Genomic DNA, 18,748 nt, shown 5'->3' on the forward strand with positions numbered 1-18,748 from the left:
TTTAAAAAGATGTATTTATTAGAGAGAGAGGTTGAGAATGGGCAGCAGAGGGAGTGGGAGAAAGAGACTCCCTGCTGAGCAGGGAGCCTGAGGTAGAGCTCCATCCCAGGACCCCAGGATCATGACCTGAGCTAAAGGCAGATGCTTAACCACGAAGCTACAGAGGCACCCTGCAGTTTAAATGTTTTAATTGAAATGCTATCTGAGCTTCTATCACAGATCAGTTCAATGTTAGCCCTGAAGATCTGTACTGCCTGTGCAGAGTAGGTAACTACTGAATTTTTCATTTGCTTTATGATGGCAGAAATAGCCTAAGTGACCGAATGACCAGTACAGTGACAGCCTTTGAAGAGTGCATGGATACAGACGTGCCTGAACCTGGACTGAACAGAACTATCACTTTGGTCATTATGTCATCAGAGACAGTCATTTTGCCATAGAATGAACAGTTGTCTGGAGGAGGAGATGCATGAAGCCAGATCATGGCAGACTGTGGAGCAGTGATCCCCAAGTCTGAAAAGTCACCTTCAATTATGAGGAAGTAGCAGTTTATTCGTAAGGCTCCCAGCTAACTGCCCTGAGATACTTCCTGAATCTAATAGGAAGTCCTCAACAGTAGGAAAATGAGACAAACAGCTCAAACTTACACCTCAGAGACAACTCCAGTTCTGATTTGTACGCTGACCCCAGGTTTTCATCTGCTATTTCTGGAAAAGAAGATTCAGTACCTCCTTTTTTTACTAATCAATGAGTGAACTGGATGTGTTCTAAGTTCAGCCCCTACACTTACTGGCTCCTATCTAAGGGCTTCCCTTATGACAATATTTACATCTCTCCCACACCATCACTTTCCATCTTTAGGAGTCATTCCATAGTCATGCAAACATGTAATTTATCTCATTAAAAAAAATGTCACTTGACCTATAACTTCCTCCAGTACCCCAAATCCCTACTTATCTTTATTGTGAACCATATAGATAAAAGGGGTTTACTTGCTGTTTCTGTTTCATCTCCGTCTATCACGCCCTACTACTCCAAAACGGGTCTTGTCAAGACCACCTCAACATTCCCAAGTCCAGCAGGCAATTGTTGTTCCTCATCTTAGAAGACAAATCAGCAGCATCTGAAGGTGTTACCCCTCTCTTCTCTCTCCTTCTTGAAACACAATGTGTTTGAATGAATTCAACTGATCCTACTCCTACTTCCCTGCTAGATCATTCCCAGTCTCCTTTGCTGGATGCTCTTCAACTTCTGAATCTCCAACCATTACAACACGTCTCTCTGTCTATCTATCTATCCGTCATGATGATTTTTATATAGAGATACAATAAATAGCCATACCCACTTATCTACCACTCTGTTTAAGAAAGAGGATATTACTGTTCACTACAAGCTTCCTTTATGCTCTTCTTTCTCTTTGATCCCATGCTCTTCCCCTCTGTCTCAGGCAACCATCATCCTGAATTTTGCGTTTGCCATTTTCCTGCTTTCTTAAGGTTTACCTCATATGCTTGCATTATATATATATAGACACACAGACACACAATTTCAAACTCTGTATAAATGGAATCAAACAGCATTATGAGATTTTTGGTATGTATCCTTTAAGGCAACTATTATAGGATTTATATTATTAATTTTACAATGATAAGTTATATAATAGGTATTATGTGGAAAAGGGTATAATGAAATCAAGCAAGATAGAGAAATGGCTCAGTTTTAAATGCATTCCTTTATTGCAGGCCTCAAAGCCTTTAACCAGAAGTGTTCGCTGTGACTCCCTAAGTAGGAGCATTTGTCAAATACACTTGACCTCTTCTTTTTTTAGAGCCTCTTTTATTTCAGAGCATCTGATGAAATGCTGTGCTTTACATCAGAAGGCAAAATGTGCAACTGTTTTGAGAGAAACCCATATGATCAGCAAAGGCTCTGATATCCTCTTCACAATGAACAACAGAACGGATTGACTGATGTGTGAAGTGGACAAGACCACAGAGCAAGCATTTTAGTCCACATTTCTGTAAGCATGATAAAAAGGAGACACTCTCATATAGAAATGAAAGTGTGAAGAATGAAGAAAATCAAAGTTAAATTGAAAGTAAGTTTGGATCAGAATGTCATCTGAACATGTCTCTATTTCAATTAATCATATTTATATTATTGCTGAAGCCTGGACATGGCATTCAAAATAAACCTCACTTCGAATATTCAAGAAGAGACAAGTCATGGAGATTTTTATACAACTAATCATAAATTCCATTTCCTTTAAATAATTTATATTAAGTATTCCTAAAGGCCTATCAGTAATGATTATATTTTCACAATATACAACTAATCTATTTTCTTCATATTATAGAAATTGTAATGTGAAGAGATATTTGTATATAATAATCACAGCTTTTACATAAATGTATAACTGAAATATAAAAATTAGCCCACTTTTCCAATACATTCTAGGAAAGCAATCTGTCCTTTAGCCCAGAAGTTCACATTGACTTTGCTAGTTTAAGCTATAGGTCCAAATGCTTTCTTCAATCACACTTATACCAGGCTCAGGATACTCTGATGTTGGGTATTTGTTAATATGATTCTATGTAAGGATTACATCTCTTTTGCTATTTTCTTTAAGTAATAAATCCATTTCACTGTATTGCGACTCTCTAGTGACATTGTGTCGTCCCTGACATTCAAGGTATGATTTGCCTTGTCAAAACGTCATCTTCTTGTCACTTTTAAAAGAATGCTTGCTGCCCTTTCATACAAGTCTTCATGATTTTTTCCTCTAATAGCTTTGAAGAGGAAATTATTTTTAAAGGTACATTGCCAATTTCATTTCTTTCACAACTTCTTTTCTGTTTGTGACTATTTTACAAATTATCTCTTAAACATCTTTAACAGTATCTTTTACTTTCTTATGTCAAATTTTTCATGTAGAAGACCACAGAAATAAACCTGGACATCATGGTATTTGTAGTCTGCTAATATAAATGTCTAACAATTGCGAGGATATTTTTAGAGACCATTAATGTTCTCTAAAATCACATGTTCACAAATAGTACCTTAAACCTAAAATATAAATTTGTTGGTCTTTTTATTAATTGAAAATAAACAACCAAACTTCGGAAATAATTAACTACTAGTGTCCTGGGTCTGTGCAGGAAAATTTAAGATGCATTTTTGTAAACAGAGGAGAAACAGTAATTTGGAAAAGAGGCAAATGAGCTCCTGATGTGTTTTTTCTCATGGGCAAAGACATTACCCCATAAACTCTAGCAAGGGAGTTAGAAATGAACTGAGACTTTATCCTTTTGTGTCCTTTCTTTCTTTCCCATTCTCTCTTTCTTTCTTTTGTTACTAGAGAGCTATAATATGCTAGCTAGGACACTGCTGTTTTCTTATCTTTTGACTCAAACCATCTGACTGTCAAATTCTCTCTTATTGCCAGAGCCAGGATCTCCATATTTGTTGTTATAAAGGCATTCTCAGGGTAATTTATTATGTTCTTAGTCTACTGTTAAACTGTGACATTTCTGCCTCCACATCTCTACTGTTGTGGTGGTTTATTCTCACTTTAATGTCCTAATTTTTTAATTAACCTCTCTCCGTTTATTACAAAATAATGAGTTCCTTAACTTCCTTTCACAGAAGAGTTGATATCTGAGTGGGGAGCTGGCCATGGAGATATGTGGGTTAAGACTACTCTAGGACACAGCCAAGGTCAAGGCTGTGGGCTAGATTGCCAGGCCTGCTCAAGGAAGAGCGTCAAGACCAGTATTGATGTTGCAGAGTGAGAGAGGCAGAGAGCAGGGGAGCACAAGGTTAAAGAGGTAAAAGTGGCCAGGTCATGTAAGACTGTGTAGGCTAGAATTAAAGTCTGGGTGGCTCAGAGGGGTAAGCATCTGCTTTTTGCTCAGGTCATGATCCTGGTGTCTTGGGATTGAGTCCTGCCTCAGGTTCTCTGCTCCTCGCTTCTCCCTCAGCCTTTGCTTCTCTCTCTCTCTGTCTATCATGAATAAATAAATAAAACTTTTTAAAAAGAGTCTCTTTTTGATCTAGATTCTTTTCTACCTCTCCATAGGGAACCCAAAGATAAAAAAGAGATCTACAGCTGTACAATTATATAGGTGTCTGTGCATGTGTGTAATTGCTTTAGCTAGAATTATATTGAAACTCGATACATTTTTTTTTCTTTTTTTTTTTTTAATTTTTTATTTTTGATAAACATATATTTTTATCCCCAGGGGTACAGGTCTGTGAATCACCAGGTTTACACACTTCACAGCACTCACCAAATCACATACCCTCCCCAATGTCCATAATCCCACCCCCTTCTCCCAAACCCCTCCCCCCGGCAACCCTCAGTTTGTTTTGTGAGATTAAGAGTCACTTATGGTTTGTCTCCCTCCCAATACATTTTTAATGTGCTATAATGGAAGCAGATGCAGCAGACATGGTCCCACTCTTGAAAAACTTGTAATTAGAAAGTATGATTCTAACAGATCTATTCATTGGAGAGTGAATATTTGTCGTAGGAGGGCTGAAAGGAAACTGGGGAATTTTCCTAAAGAAACACAGTGTTATCCCAGATTGGAGAGAGATCTGGAGACACATCCTCTTTGTTGATAGACCTAAGTGGCACACTAACCAAGGAAGGCCACCAGACCTTAAGTGAGTAAGAGAGGAAGGCGAAGCCTCAGATTATAATATGACCTAAATTTGTGTGGCTTCATGTGATTTCAAAATAAAGAAGTAGCCTGTGTCAATCTATGCCTCCTGCAGCTATCCACTTAGTTCTTCATAAAATAGCTACCTATAAAAACTGTTTTCTTAAAAAATGAAAAGCAGTGAATCAAAACCACAGTGAGGGGCGCCTGGGTGGCTCAGTGGGTTAAGCCTCTGCCTTCGTCTCAGGTCATGATCTCAAGGTCCTGGGATCGAGTTTCGCATCGGGCTCTCTGCTCAGTGGGGAGCCTGCTTTCTCCTTTTTCTCTGCCTACCTCTCTGTCTACTTGTGATCTCTCTCTGTCAAACAAATAAATAAAATTTAAAAAAAAAAAAAAAACCACAGTGAGATACCACTTCACACTCACTAGGATGGCTATTAAGTTTTTTTTGTTTTTAATACATACAATAACAGGTGCTGGTAAGGATGCGGAAAAACTGGAATCCTTGGGCATTGCTGGTGGGAATTTAAATTGCTGCAGCTACGTTGGAAGACTGTTTGGCAGTTTCTTAAGAGTTAAATTACCATATGATCCAGCAATTTCACTCCTAGATATATATACCTGAAAACTGGAAAATGGGACTCAGATACCAGTGTTCATAGCGACATTATTTACAATAGTTAAAAGGTGACAACAACCTAAATGTCTATCACAGATAAATGGTAAACAGAATGTGGTATTATACATATAATGGAATATTATGCAGCTGTAAAAAGGAATGAAATTCTGACATATACTACCACATGGATGATCCCTGAAAACATGATGTTAAGTGAAATAAACCAGATACAAAAGGACAAATACCATACAAACCCACTTACATGAGTACCCGACAACAGGCAAATTCAAGACAGAAAGTAGAATGGAGGTTACCAACAACTAGGGGTAAAGGAGGAATGAGAAATTATTATTCAATGGAAGAGCTTTAATTGGGGTTGATGGAAAAGTTCTGGAAACAGTGGTGATGATGGCACAACACTATGAATGTATTATACATTAAAAATAATTAAAATGGTTAATTTATATTTGTGCATATTTTACTACAATTAAAAAAGAATTATAACAAAAAATAAATCAGAAAGGAACCAGCACAGACTCTTTGTTTAAATACTGGAGAAAAAGGGCACATGAAGAATGGACAACAAAAGTGATGTTACCCAAGAAAATTGGCACAAGTTCAAATAAATAATTCTCATGGCCTCAAAGAAATTATAAAAAAACATGTTCCCTCTGATAAAGCTCAAAGAAAAAGACATTAGAATCAAAGAAGAGATAAGAAAAACAGAGAAAGAGATAAAATTGCTCCAAGAAAGCTGGAGAGGAGAGGATAAAGTGAAAATGGAAATAAAATACAAACAGTAGAGAGGTTAAAGGAATATTAGAATTGACTCAAGCAGAATAAACACACCTGAGATTAGTGTAAAGGTCACAGAATAAAAGGCTCGATGGAAACACACAAACCAAAATAGAAAAGAGCAAAGATATAGAAATGACTAAAAACATTATAGATAAAGAAGGAAAAGAAATCCAATGCATACATAATTCCTGCTCCTGAAGAAAAAACAAAAAATTAAATAAATATATTTTTTAAATTCCAGGAACGGAAGAGGCCTTACACCTTTATATTGAAAAGAAACACCATGATCTAAGAAAACCAATAATACAGAATAATAAATTTCAAGATAATGTTTAGTTTCAAGACTGAAGAATGCCATCAGGCTATTTCAAGAGCTGAAAATATTCAGATAATGGATATAAAGGTCTAAGTAATAGAAAATGTGTCCTGAAATTTTTATACTCAACTAAATTATTCTTCATGAAAAAAATTATTCTTCATGTATAAGGACAATGGGTAGAAATTCTCAAGCATATAAGAACTCAAGAACTATACAACTCTTCTTCCTTCATGAAAAATCTGTTAATGAAAACTAAGGGACAAATCAAAATAAAGAACCGAGGAATGAAGAAGGCAGGTTACAAAGACTAGTGGAAAATATTAAACCTATTTAATACAGACTTAAGGTTAAACAACTATGTGTATAATAGTTTCGTAATTGCATATCATATATTCATTATAAATGTTAACAATTCAAAAATTATTTTTTAAAAGATTTTATTTATTTATCTGACAGAGAGAGAGAGAGAGATCACAAGTAGGCAGAGAGGCAGGCAGAGAGAGGGAAAAGCAGGCTCCCCACTGAGCAGAGAGCCTGATAAGGGGCTTGATCCCAGGACCCTGAGTCCATGACCTAAGCCAAAGGCAGAGGCTTAACCCACGGAGCCACCCAGATGCCCCAGCAATTCAAAAATTATTAACAAAAATCAAAAAGTAAAGGGAAGGGCTAATAGGAAATGTATTTATATTTGATTTTTTAGCTGTTCCAGCTGAAGTCAAGTGATACTGTCTAAAGTTGAAACACATAGCTAAGTGAAGAAGAATTAACCCAACTTTTAAAACATTTTATGGTCTTTTTTAACTTTAGATAAATATCTATTAGAACTAACAATGCTTGTTGTGAAGATTCATTTATCTAAAAGTTAGTAACATTTTTAGTATCACTTCAGTTTTTTGGTTAAAACAATAAGGATTATAACTAATTTTTTATAAAATGTCTTAGATTTGTATCTTGATTTCTACCATTCATCCATTTTCTCTTTCAACTTATAAATGTGCACACACAGATGTCTCCAATGATCAAATGTATACAGTGATTATTTCTGGATGATACTGACTTTGGTTGTTTGGTTATGATTTTTTCTTTGTGCCTAGTTTGGAAGTAATAGTAATTATTATATTTCAAACAATCAACATAGTATTTTTAAAAGGAATACAGTCTAATTGGTACATTTTAGCATTTACATTTTAGGAAAAATATAAACACTGTTGCTTTTTCACTGACAAACTAAAGCCAGGGGTCAAATTCCCAATGATTTAAGGCTTTCTCAGTTTATTAAAACTCCTTCAGGTAAAGGTAGATAATTACTTCATTCCTGACATACCACGCACTGATCTAAGATTCTTAACCAGATACCCTGGAATATACATACTGGTTAGCCTCCATGCTTTTATGAGTAAAAGACCAAAACCACCAACAATCAGTTTTCTCTCTGGTAGGCTGACGGAAGAATATAGGAACAAGTGGATAAATGGAATTACACAGAATTCCAGGATATTTATAACCATTTCTTCTATTCCTCTAACCTAACCTATAAAAGGAAACAGTGTCTTAGTGGCACAATCGTTAAGCTCCCTTGAAGGAGGTGGTCTGGTTTTGTCTTATAATTTCAATATTTTAACCAATATTCCCAAAATTAGCAGGCAGTTTGGGGATTAAGAGTCTTCTATTCCCAGGCACCTGGGTGGCTCGGCCAGTTGAACATCCAACTCTTGGTTTCAGCTCAGTCATGATCTCAGGGCCTTGGAATCGAGACCCATGCTAGGTTCTATGCTTAGCACAGAGTCTGCAGGCAAATCCTCTTCATCTCCCTCTGCTCCTCTCTCTACTCGGAAGCACATAAGTATATGTGCACATACACTGTCTCCCTCTCTCTCAAATAAAGTCTTACCAAAAAAAAAAAAAAAAAGAAAAAAAAAAAAGAGTCTTCTATTCCCATACTCTTTAAGCTACCTTGGCATGAAATGACTATTCCCACACTACTGTTTTCTTGACAGTACTGCTAAGCTCATGAGTATTTAACTATCCTTCCAATTTACTTTTTCCTTTTTGCTCTGGATTCATCCCAATGGATCTAAATGACACCAAGTAAGATGCAGTCTAGATCAGCTTAAAAAACTGTGTTTTAAGGATGGAATCTTTGAGTAGAGGAGAAATCTCCTTACAAAAACCCCTAGATAACTGAGGTTTGAGAAACATTGGCCTAGCTGTAAAATTGGGAACGTTGTACCCTATGTTTGTCACAGTGGAAGTAAATCGGTCTTATGATGGACTGCTACCATTTCTCTCCAAAAAAGAACCAGGGATCCTTGGAGAAAAGGCTGATTCCGGGGCTGGGCTAGGGAAACTCTATTGAACTAGAATGCAAGGAAGTGCTTGGGATACTGGGGTAATATGAAAAGAATGCAGGAGCCAACTTAAAGGGGCTTCACTGGGCAAATTTAGGTTAACTTGAGCTTTAAAATAAATAATTATATTAATAATGGATTGAAAGCTCAGCTGCTTTAGCTATATTCTCACAGTCACATTCTTACTCTCCCTCCCTGCTTTCAACTCTCTGTCCTTTATTTCCCTCCCCATAAGCTCTGTGCTCAGAACAATATGCTCCTGTTTTTCCTCTGCTTCTGAATGCTGTGTGCTCTATACCAGAGATTAAAAAAAAAAAAAAAAAAAAAAAAAAATCTGAGTTTTAGTTTCAGGCTTTGGGGTGATCATAAAAAAAGTAGTCTTAGGTCCTGAGCCACTGAAACCAACTTGCTATGGTCTGTAGGGTTATTTGTTAGGTTCAAATATAAAATAGGAATTTTTTAAAGTAAAATGGTTCAGTATCAGAAACATCATATGGTTCAACAGCATGCTCACAGCAGTTTTACATTGGGTCTTACAGTCAAACCATAAGCTCTTTTAAATTGGTTCCCTGTTTTATCCTCCTGCCTTTTATTTCCTTGGAGACCTAATGAGGAAAGGTGCCTGAACAAGAAAGAGGGTAGAACATGGGCATTCCTGATTATCCTGTCCAATGTTATCTCAATCATACATTCATCCCTCTACCCCAAGTACTGTCACAGAATGAAAGGAGTGGCAGACCAGGAATCAAGAGACTACATTCTAATCCTGGCTTTCTCACTACTTAGTTGAGAGAGAAGTTGGGTAAATTACAGTTTCTCTCAGACTCTCCTTTCATTTGCAAAATAGAGGCTGAACAAAGACTAAGTTGTGTTTGATGCTCCTTTCTGTTATAATATTTTGCAGTTCTTTATTTTTGGGCATGGGGTGGAGTAGGGAAATGATGTGAAAATTTGCATTTATTTATTTATACATGTATGGGTATAGAAAGGCTCATTAGCCAACCAAAGAGTTAATCAAGGTTAGAGGGAAAAAATTCACCTAAATAGCTGAAACTGGTGGTTTTGTCAAGTCAAAAACAAACTTCCAGACTCCGTATCACGTAAAATGATTTACTAATCTATAAAAATGTGATTTTATGTAATTTAACAGGTAGAATATAGTTGAGTTGATATTTTAAAGTCCTTTTTTTCTCTCTTCTATAAATTATATTAAAGTTTTTAGATGATTATGAAGACTAATCATTTGTTCACAAATGTATGGACTTCAAATCATGAATCTCTTTTGAGAATCTGTAAGAAAATGTTTTAAATGCTTTCGGTCTCTGCTATCCAATTATAACAATGCTAAATTTAGTCAGATTTTGGTTTGTCTTCATCTGCACAATGATGATAATCTCTAATTTGGACTTTCCAAGATAAGCATTGTTATGAAATCGTCTGTAGTCTAAGATTGCTTAGAAAAGGCAAAAATAACCTTAATTCTTGCAAATCTGAACAACAATATGCAGCATAAAAAGAAGAAAAGGCTCATTGCATAACAACTCAGCAGAACAGTGAATACCCCAAGCCTCCTTCCATGGAGTTACCCAGCCCTGAAAACAATTCTCCTTTATTCAAACACACTTTAAAAAACAACAACAAAAAACTATACGCCCCATAAAACTTTAACAAGCAATTTTGGTAAGGACCACACCAGGAACAGAGAAAGTTGGTAAGATATTTAATAAATAAGGAAAGTGTAGATCGTATTTATATCATCACATGATTAGACTTTTGGGCTATATTAGGTTTACGGAATCATCTTTATCACTTATAACAGAGATCTTCCTTGCAGCATAAAGTCTAGCCAAAAGTTACAAAATTCATTTCTGCAAAACCCAGGGAAGTCAATGAGCCTTGGTCCAATAACCAAATTACTTATTCCTCTTGTCAAGAATGCTTTATGCACATGTACCCATGCACATATACACACCCTATGTAGCAAAAAGTTTCCTATCAATTTCTGATACATCATCTCTCATTCTCTCATCTAAAATAAAATTACTTTCCTTACCAGACCCAATCAATAGTATATTTTAATCTCCTTTTTTCCCCTATATCTTATGCTTCAGCCAAATCTTCATTAATAAACCTGACTCCTTCTGTCTTCAGGGCATAAACACTAACTTATTTGAAACCAAGGTACACAGTATAAACTTGGGAACTATATACATATATCTCAAGCAGTTACAGAAAAATATATATTATAAAAGACAAAATAGATAGCTAATTAAGCATGAAGTCAATATAATGAGGTTTCTGTTAGAATTTTTTTGGTAAGTCTTCTTTTCTGTTTTTTTTTTTTCCCCCTTTCATGTATATTAGAATTACGAAGCAGAAGTGCTATCTTTACATTCTCTTAAATTTCCATTTCTTTCTCCCTTTTTTCTCTGCAACTGACATCATCATTAGATATCTTTCAAAATTGTATACCACTCAATGAAAGGGTCTTCAAAAACTGCGTCAACATTTAGCAGCATAAAACTTACTCTTCTTTCATATATTCTTGTTTTCTAGAGTACTTCATCCATTTAAGAGACTTTAAGAATCTTTCCCAGATTTTAGACCCATGCTCATTAATATAACCACTTGATTTGACTAAATATGAATCTTATAAATAAAAATAAAATGAAATTTAGCTAACGTCTCAAAATAACCTTAAGAAGTGTTTTACTGGGGCACCTGCGTGGCTCAGTGGGTTAAAACCTATGCCTTCGGTTCAGGTCATGATACCAGGGTCTGGGATCGAGCCCCACGTTGGGCTCTCTGCTCAGCGGGTAGCCTGCTTCCTCCTCTCTCTCTCTGCCTGCCTCTCTGTCTACTTGTGATCTCTGTCTGTCAAATAAATAAATAAATAATCTTTAAAAAAAAAAAGAAGTGTTTTACTGCCTATTATCACTAAATAAAGTAATAATAATAAGGATCATTATTCATAGTCTTCCACAATCAAGCAGATTCTTCGGAAGCTACTTAAATAGGACAATAGCCACTAGTTTGCAGTACAGGTTTAAATTCATTCAAGTATAACCTCATGCATTCACTCACTGCATATTGACTGTGCTTCAACTACAGTGACAGCTACTCGACTGTGAGCAAAAAAACAAAACAAAACAAAACAAAACTGTATTATCTCCTATTCTCAAAGAACTAAAGTTTGTTCAGGAGAATGACATTAATCAAATAATGGCACTTGTAAGTGTACACTTACAAACTGAGATGGGGGTTGTAAAGAAAGAGCGTGGGATTCCATGAGAAACTATTAAAATGAATTTGACTCTGATTGGGATTCAAGGAAAGAAAGCTCTCTTAAAAAAGTGATATTTAAGTAGAAATCTGAAGGATGACCAGACAAGTTGTTAGTTAGGCAGAAGAAGGGGTAAGATGGCGGGGAGGAGGAAGATAAGAGGACTGTTTCTGAAGGAAAAGCATGTGAAAATGTCCTCTATCAAGAGGCATATTCATTTCTTATTGCTGCTGTCAGATATTATGGCAAACTCAGGGGCTTAAAACAATTATAGACTTATTATCTCACAGTTCCAGAATTGAGAAGTTCAAAATATATCCTACAGAGTTAAAATCAAGGTATTCTTTCTGGAGGATCTTGGGAAGAGTCTGTTTCCTTGCCTTTTCCAGCTTCTAGAGACTGCCTGAATCCCTTGGCTTGTGGCCTTTTTCATCCATCTGCAAAGCCAGCAAGAGCCAGTCCAATCTTTATCATGATACTTTCTCTTTGGTTCTCTCTCTCCTGCTTCTCATTTTCACTTAGGACCCTTGAACCCATCTACATAATCCAGGATAATCTCTATCTCAAAGTCCTTTATTTCATCACATCTGCAAAGTCCCATTTTCCATGTAAGGTAACATATTTATAGGTTCCAGGGATTAGGACAGTGGACATTTTTGGGAAGCCATTATAACACACCATGAGAGAGATTATGTATCATTTATGAACTGAAAGAAGGTCAGAGTAGGTGGGGGCAGAAAGTGAGAAGAAAAGTGGTATTGGATGAGGCTGGGGAGGTGGGCAAGTACCTCACTATATATAACATCATACACCATATCAAGGGTTTTGATCTTTATTCTAAGAGCAGTGGGAAGCTAGCTATAGAAGTAGTAACAGAGTAGATTTTGTATTTTAAAATACCCTCTGGCTTCTGGATAGAAATTGTATTTAGCAGAGGTTCAGGAAAAAGATGATGGTGACTGCAACAACAGATATTCAGATGATTATTACTCAGATTAGTGAAGTCATTTGGGTCTTTTACTTCCTAATTGGGTGATCCTATAACTTGGGTTAAACATCTTTCTGATAGTTCTATGGGGAAAATGAAAAGTTATGATACACAACTTGCCATTTATACGGAAACAGTCCCATGCGTGTTAAGGACCCTTTGTATTATATCGCTTCTGTTATTAGTTACCATGCATAACTCCATACTAGTAAATTAGACTTCAGTAACATGGATGATTTTATAGAAAAAGTTTAAATGATTATATCCAGATAGATTTCTATCTTAAGAATAAATATAATTCTAGAAGTAGAAGACTTGAATAAATCAAGAACCCTATAAACACTGAGTGGGGAAGAAGATTAGAAAATGGGGTAATGGAGGGGGCAGGATCGAATCACGTTAGAACCTAGAGCTCATTCTAAGAATTTTGGCTTTTACTAGAAGTTAGAATTGTGAACCTTTTGAGCATCTTGAGGTGTGGCATAGTCTTACTTGGGTATTACAACAAGCTGATACTTTGAAAATAGATCATTGGGGGGGGGGGGCGGTTAGTGTGAAGGGACAGAGGCCAGGGAGAGACCATTACAATAATCCAAAAGAGGCTGATTGTGGTTTAGTCCAGGATGGTAACACTGAATGGGGTAGAGGGAGTGGCTGGGCTTTTGGTATGTTTTGGAAGGTTTCTGATGATGTGAGAAAAAGAAAGTTGTTAAGAACGACTCCCAAGTTTTAGCCTGAGTAACTAGTGGAACAGGGTTGTCATCAGTGGAGATAGGGAGACTGACTTTGGGGGTGTAGGAGACCAAGTATCTCAGTTAAGAACATGGTAGGGAATTCTGGTGGACCCTCAAATAGTTGTAGAGTAAGTAATTGAATATGAGTTTGGAGCTCAGAGGAAAGGTCTAAACTGGAGATACGAATTTGGAATTTGGGAGTATTTGCATTTAAATAGTATTTAAGCTTTGAGGCTAGATGAGATCACCCAGGGAGAATGTAGAATCAGAAAGCTCCACTAGGACTGCTGCCTGAGGCACTTAAGTATTAAGAGGTGGGAAAGGAGATTAAGAATCAGCAAAGAAGGCTGAAATGGAGCAGCTAGTGAGGTAAGAGGTAACCCAAAAAGAACATGGTGCCATGGAAGCCCTACCTTTTTCTTCTCTAACATCTACTCATCTTTCAGAGCTCAGTTGAGTGATATTTCATTCCCTGGGCTTAGTTGTCTCTCCTACGAGTCTCCAGCACCCAGTCTCCATAGCCTCTTGGCTTTTTTCAATTATATAGTAATTGCCTGTACTGACTCATCTCATTCTGTAAATTATAAGCTTCCTGAGAGGAGAAATCCAGTTTCTCTCACTCACAAAAAAATTCCCAGTTTAGCATAAGTACTTAACACACAGTAACTGCTGAATATAAATTGGCTGAATTAAATTAGGAAAATTAGTACTTACCTTGTGGTTACAGACAGGTTGCTAGTGTGACAGGAAGAGTCTACTAGGATTATCTATGCCATAATACCGCACACCTATTTACTTTATTTTTGTATGTAACCATCGGGAATTTTTCATCACAAACTTGGCATGTCTCATGGTTTTGATTCAAGTAGAGAGGGAAGGAGACCCTTATTTTATATGTATACGCATATGTATATAGCAAGCATGCATATCGAGCCCACCTTTTTTATGTTAGCTCACTTAAGCAGTTAAGGCTCCTGGCAAATGTGGGAAGAAAAGTATGATTACCTCCACTTTACTTTTTAACTTTATATGTCTATTATATATAGATATGGGCATGTAAACTTGTATATAGACATATAAAAAAGTAATATATATATATGAATAGTTACATATACTATAATATACATACATATACATTTATATAAACATATACACATATACACATATATAAAAAAACATACACATACATAAAATTTTCTGCCTAAGCAAAATAAAACAAATGGCTATTTTAAAAATTCAATTATGTTACTTACTGGAAAGTATAGCAGCAGAGACCCAAAAAGAATGGTTTCCAAGAGGATAAGGCCCGATGCCCTGATGCTCTAATAAATAAACAAATAAATAAATAAAATTTTAAAAAAAAGAAAGAAAGAAAAAAGAAAAAGTTATCGTTAGTTAACATTCCTAGAATGGAAGAACTTATGCTATTGTGACAATACCTGAACTAGTAAATGAAAACTGGCTAATATTTCAGAAGTGAACTTACCTGAACCATGCAAAAAGACTGACTATAAAGGTTGTAGTGGACTTAGTGATTTTGCCAGTGGTGTTACAGAATTTTGTTCTCTAAAATTTGAATCCATGAACAATATGAGCATCTGAGAACACTTTTTGGAAGATCTTTTCAATCCAAGAAGCTCACAGACACAAAATTTCTTGCTTATATTTCTGAAACATCAACAACAAGTATATACAGAATGCTAACTCTCAGCCATTTCAGAGATACTTGCAGGATGGTTTCAGTGAATAAAACAGACATACACACAAGGTCTTGGCATCTCAGTAATATATATCTCACCATGTCAAAATACCATCACCCACGCTCACCTAACAGAGCTCCACTATGTGAGTAATATAAATCACACTAAATAACAGAGGTATTTTACCTTGTGAACATGCTTAAATCATTCTTAACTGAAAATTCAATAGACTAAGTTGATATTTTAATAATTTCCTAATTATTTAAAGTTTACTATACATAAATATGCTTAATAACCTGAAGATATTTTGTTAGACTCAAATAACATTCTCTTTCCAAAGCAAAATGACCGAAATTGTGGCAAGAAATAAAAGACTAAATAATTTTATTTTCTAATAAAAAATTTTGCTTCAATGAGTTTAAGTGTCAATATAGAGTAAATATATTAATTAAGAATACAAACATAAAAGCAGGTTATTCTAGAGTACCTGTATTTTTGCTAAATGCAACATGAAATATAAACAAAAATTACACCTGGTGCAAATATTGTATCTTCACAGGAAAACAATCTGAAGTATCAGCAACGGATTTTGCAACAATAAAAAGAAGCTAAAAACCCAAGCTACAAGGGTCCATTACATTAAAACAATGTCAGATAAAAATAAAAATAAAACAAAAATTTTTTAAAAAAGTCATACAATGTCAGATAAATGAAGCCAGAGAAAGAAAAGTATAATATCTCTTCAAAACACAGCTAGGACATTGTTAAGACACAGAGGAATACTCTATGTAATCCCTCAAAAGAACTCAAGGCTTTGATTAAATCTGAGAATTTGCAATGGAGAAACAAGTTTTGTCAGTGAACAGGCTTGATTAAGTGGCTTCTCCCTTAATGAGAATGGTCTTTATGTTAGCTAGCAGATGCATTTTAGCGAAAAGAAAATTCCTATCAGCATGCCTTTAGATGGATTTTGGCTGCTGGAATTTCTAAGATGGCAAATTACATTCATACCTAATTATGAATGCTCCGTTTTTTAAACTTTATAAAAAGAAGACACCAAGAGTGAGAGCCCAAAATATTACATAAGACTGGTTATAAAACAATCTATGCAATATTGTTTAAAGATTTATTTATTTATTTGAAAGAGGGGGAGAGAGTGTGCTCGTGAGTGCGGGGGGAGGGAGAGAGAGAATATCAAGCAGTCTTTTCCCTGATGAGGGCAGAGCCTCACACCAGGTCTGATCCCATGACCCCGAGATCATGACCTGAGCAGAAATCAAGAGTGACACTTAACTGACTGAGCCACTCAGTGCCCCCTCCATGCAATACTTAAAAAAAAAGAAAAAAAAAAGGATATGAAAAGAAGCTGCAAGGTTTAATGGAAAAGACTTTGAAGTTCTCTTCATCTCAGTTTGATTTATGAAATAATCACTAAGGCCACCTTAAACATCAATGTCTTCACCCATAAAATGGGCACCCTAATAAGGTAAAGACCTTATTAAACCTGAGGGTTCTAATAAAATATAAAGCATACAAAATAGTTGTTATTGTGCCCGATTCTTAGCAAGACGGTACGCACTCTTCAAAGTAAAAAAACAGCACCAGGATGGTGAATTTGAATTCCACAGAAGTAGTAGTCAAAATTTTTTTTTTAATGCTTGGGATCCAAATGACCTCAGAAGAGCCCAAAGTGGGGGTAGAGAACCCAAGTGTTCTTTTTTTAATGAATGAATGAATTTTTAGGGCCAATAGTTTCTTAGCTGCATTGCAACCATTTTTATCATATAACAGCCGTAGTGATGCAGATATTCTCAGAGTAAATAACCTGTTTCCTTTTCATTTGGTAATACCAAACAATCTTCTTAACTCTTCACTGCCTTGCTTCTGGATGAGCAGAGGAGACCATAATTTCAAATTATTAATTGGAATTCCAACAAGTGGTTCTATAATCAAATGGAAGGCCTACTCAAAATATGTACTCTTCCTTTCAAAATATTCTTGGGCTGAGTTGGCTTCATGGCCTCACAGAATGAGTAGGTACCTAATAGGCAGGACTTCAGGGACAAAAAAAAGAAATGTCATGTTCCCTACAACATTTCCCCACTGTCTTAGTGATATTGGAAGTTCTTTGAACTGGAAAGAAGCTTTTTATTTTGTACTTGGTGCCAAGGGTTAATATATAAATATTATAAGTAGCATGTTGATTTAAGTTCAAAGTGAAGAACAGAAATCTCTTCCTCGAAGTCTAAGTGATAGGATAAGGAAGGAAAAAGGAAGGATTGAAATATGAAGGTGATGCTGCCACTCTGGAAAACAGTATTGGAGGTTCCTCAAAAAGTTAAAAATAGAACTACCCTATGACCCAGGAATTGCACTACTAGGTATTTACAAAAAGAATACAAAAACACTAATTCAAAGGGATACATGCACCCTGATGTTTACAGCAGCATTATCTACACTAGCCAAATTATGGAAACAGCCTTATTGTCTGTCAATTGATGAATGGATAAAGAAGATGTGGTACATCTACACAATGGACTAGTATTCAGCCATAAAAAGAATGAAATCTTGCTGTTTGTAATGATGTGGATGGAGCTAGAGAATATTAATGCTAAGTGAAACGAGTCAGTCAAAGAAACACAAATACCATATGATTTTACTTGTGTGCAATTTAAGAAGCGAAGCAAACAAGCAAAGGGGAGAAAAAAAAAAAGAAAGAGGCAAAACAAGAAAGGCTCTGATGGTTACAAGGGGAGGTGATGGAGGGATGGGTGAAATAGGTGATGGGGAATAAAGAGTACACTTGTCCCGATGAGCACAGGATGATATATGAAGTGTTAAATCACTATATTGTACACCTGAAACTAATATTATACTGTATGTTAACTAACTGGAATTAACATAAAAACTTAAAAAAAAAAGAAAACTGAAGATGAGAAAGGGATATAATGAGCAAAATAATAGAGCCCAAGAAAGAATTTCATCTCCTTCACAGTTGTGCCTGAGATAGAAATAGTGGTATGGAACCCTTCTAACCAGAATTGCTAACTGAGAAACTCTGAGAAAACGTTATTGAGAGGATCAACAATATACTATTTATTCATTTATACAATATACTATTCATTCAAAACACATACATACAATTAGCACCATATATTTTCTAGATATATATAAATATACCAAATATATATCCAGAAGATATATACCAAGCTGATAACATTTTTTTCTTCTACTGGAGAAGTGGATAGATTTGTGGACAAATCAACTTATTCAAAAATATTTTCATTTCTTTGGT

At 35.7% G+C, this 18,748-nt stretch overlaps 1 protein-coding gene across 1 annotated transcript in view; it reads right to left on the reverse strand.

Annotated features, from left to right (window-relative positions):
* The window catches only part of GPR158 (G protein-coupled receptor 158), a 429,043-nt gene that overhangs the window by 131,912 nt on the left and 278,383 nt on the right, over window positions 1-18,748 (reverse strand). The window contains exon 5 of the mRNA XM_059183899.1: window positions 15,007-15,075. Coding sequence (XP_059039882.1) covers window positions 15,007-15,075 — 69 coding nt within the window. The remainder of the gene's footprint in view (window positions 1-15,006; window positions 15,076-18,748) is intronic.

This window comes from Mustela lutreola, chromosome 8 (genome assembly GCF_030435805.1).
Source record: "Mustela lutreola isolate mMusLut2 chromosome 8, mMusLut2.pri, whole genome shotgun sequence".
Classification (NCBI taxonomy): Eukaryota; Metazoa; Chordata; class Mammalia; order Carnivora; family Mustelidae; genus Mustela; species Mustela lutreola.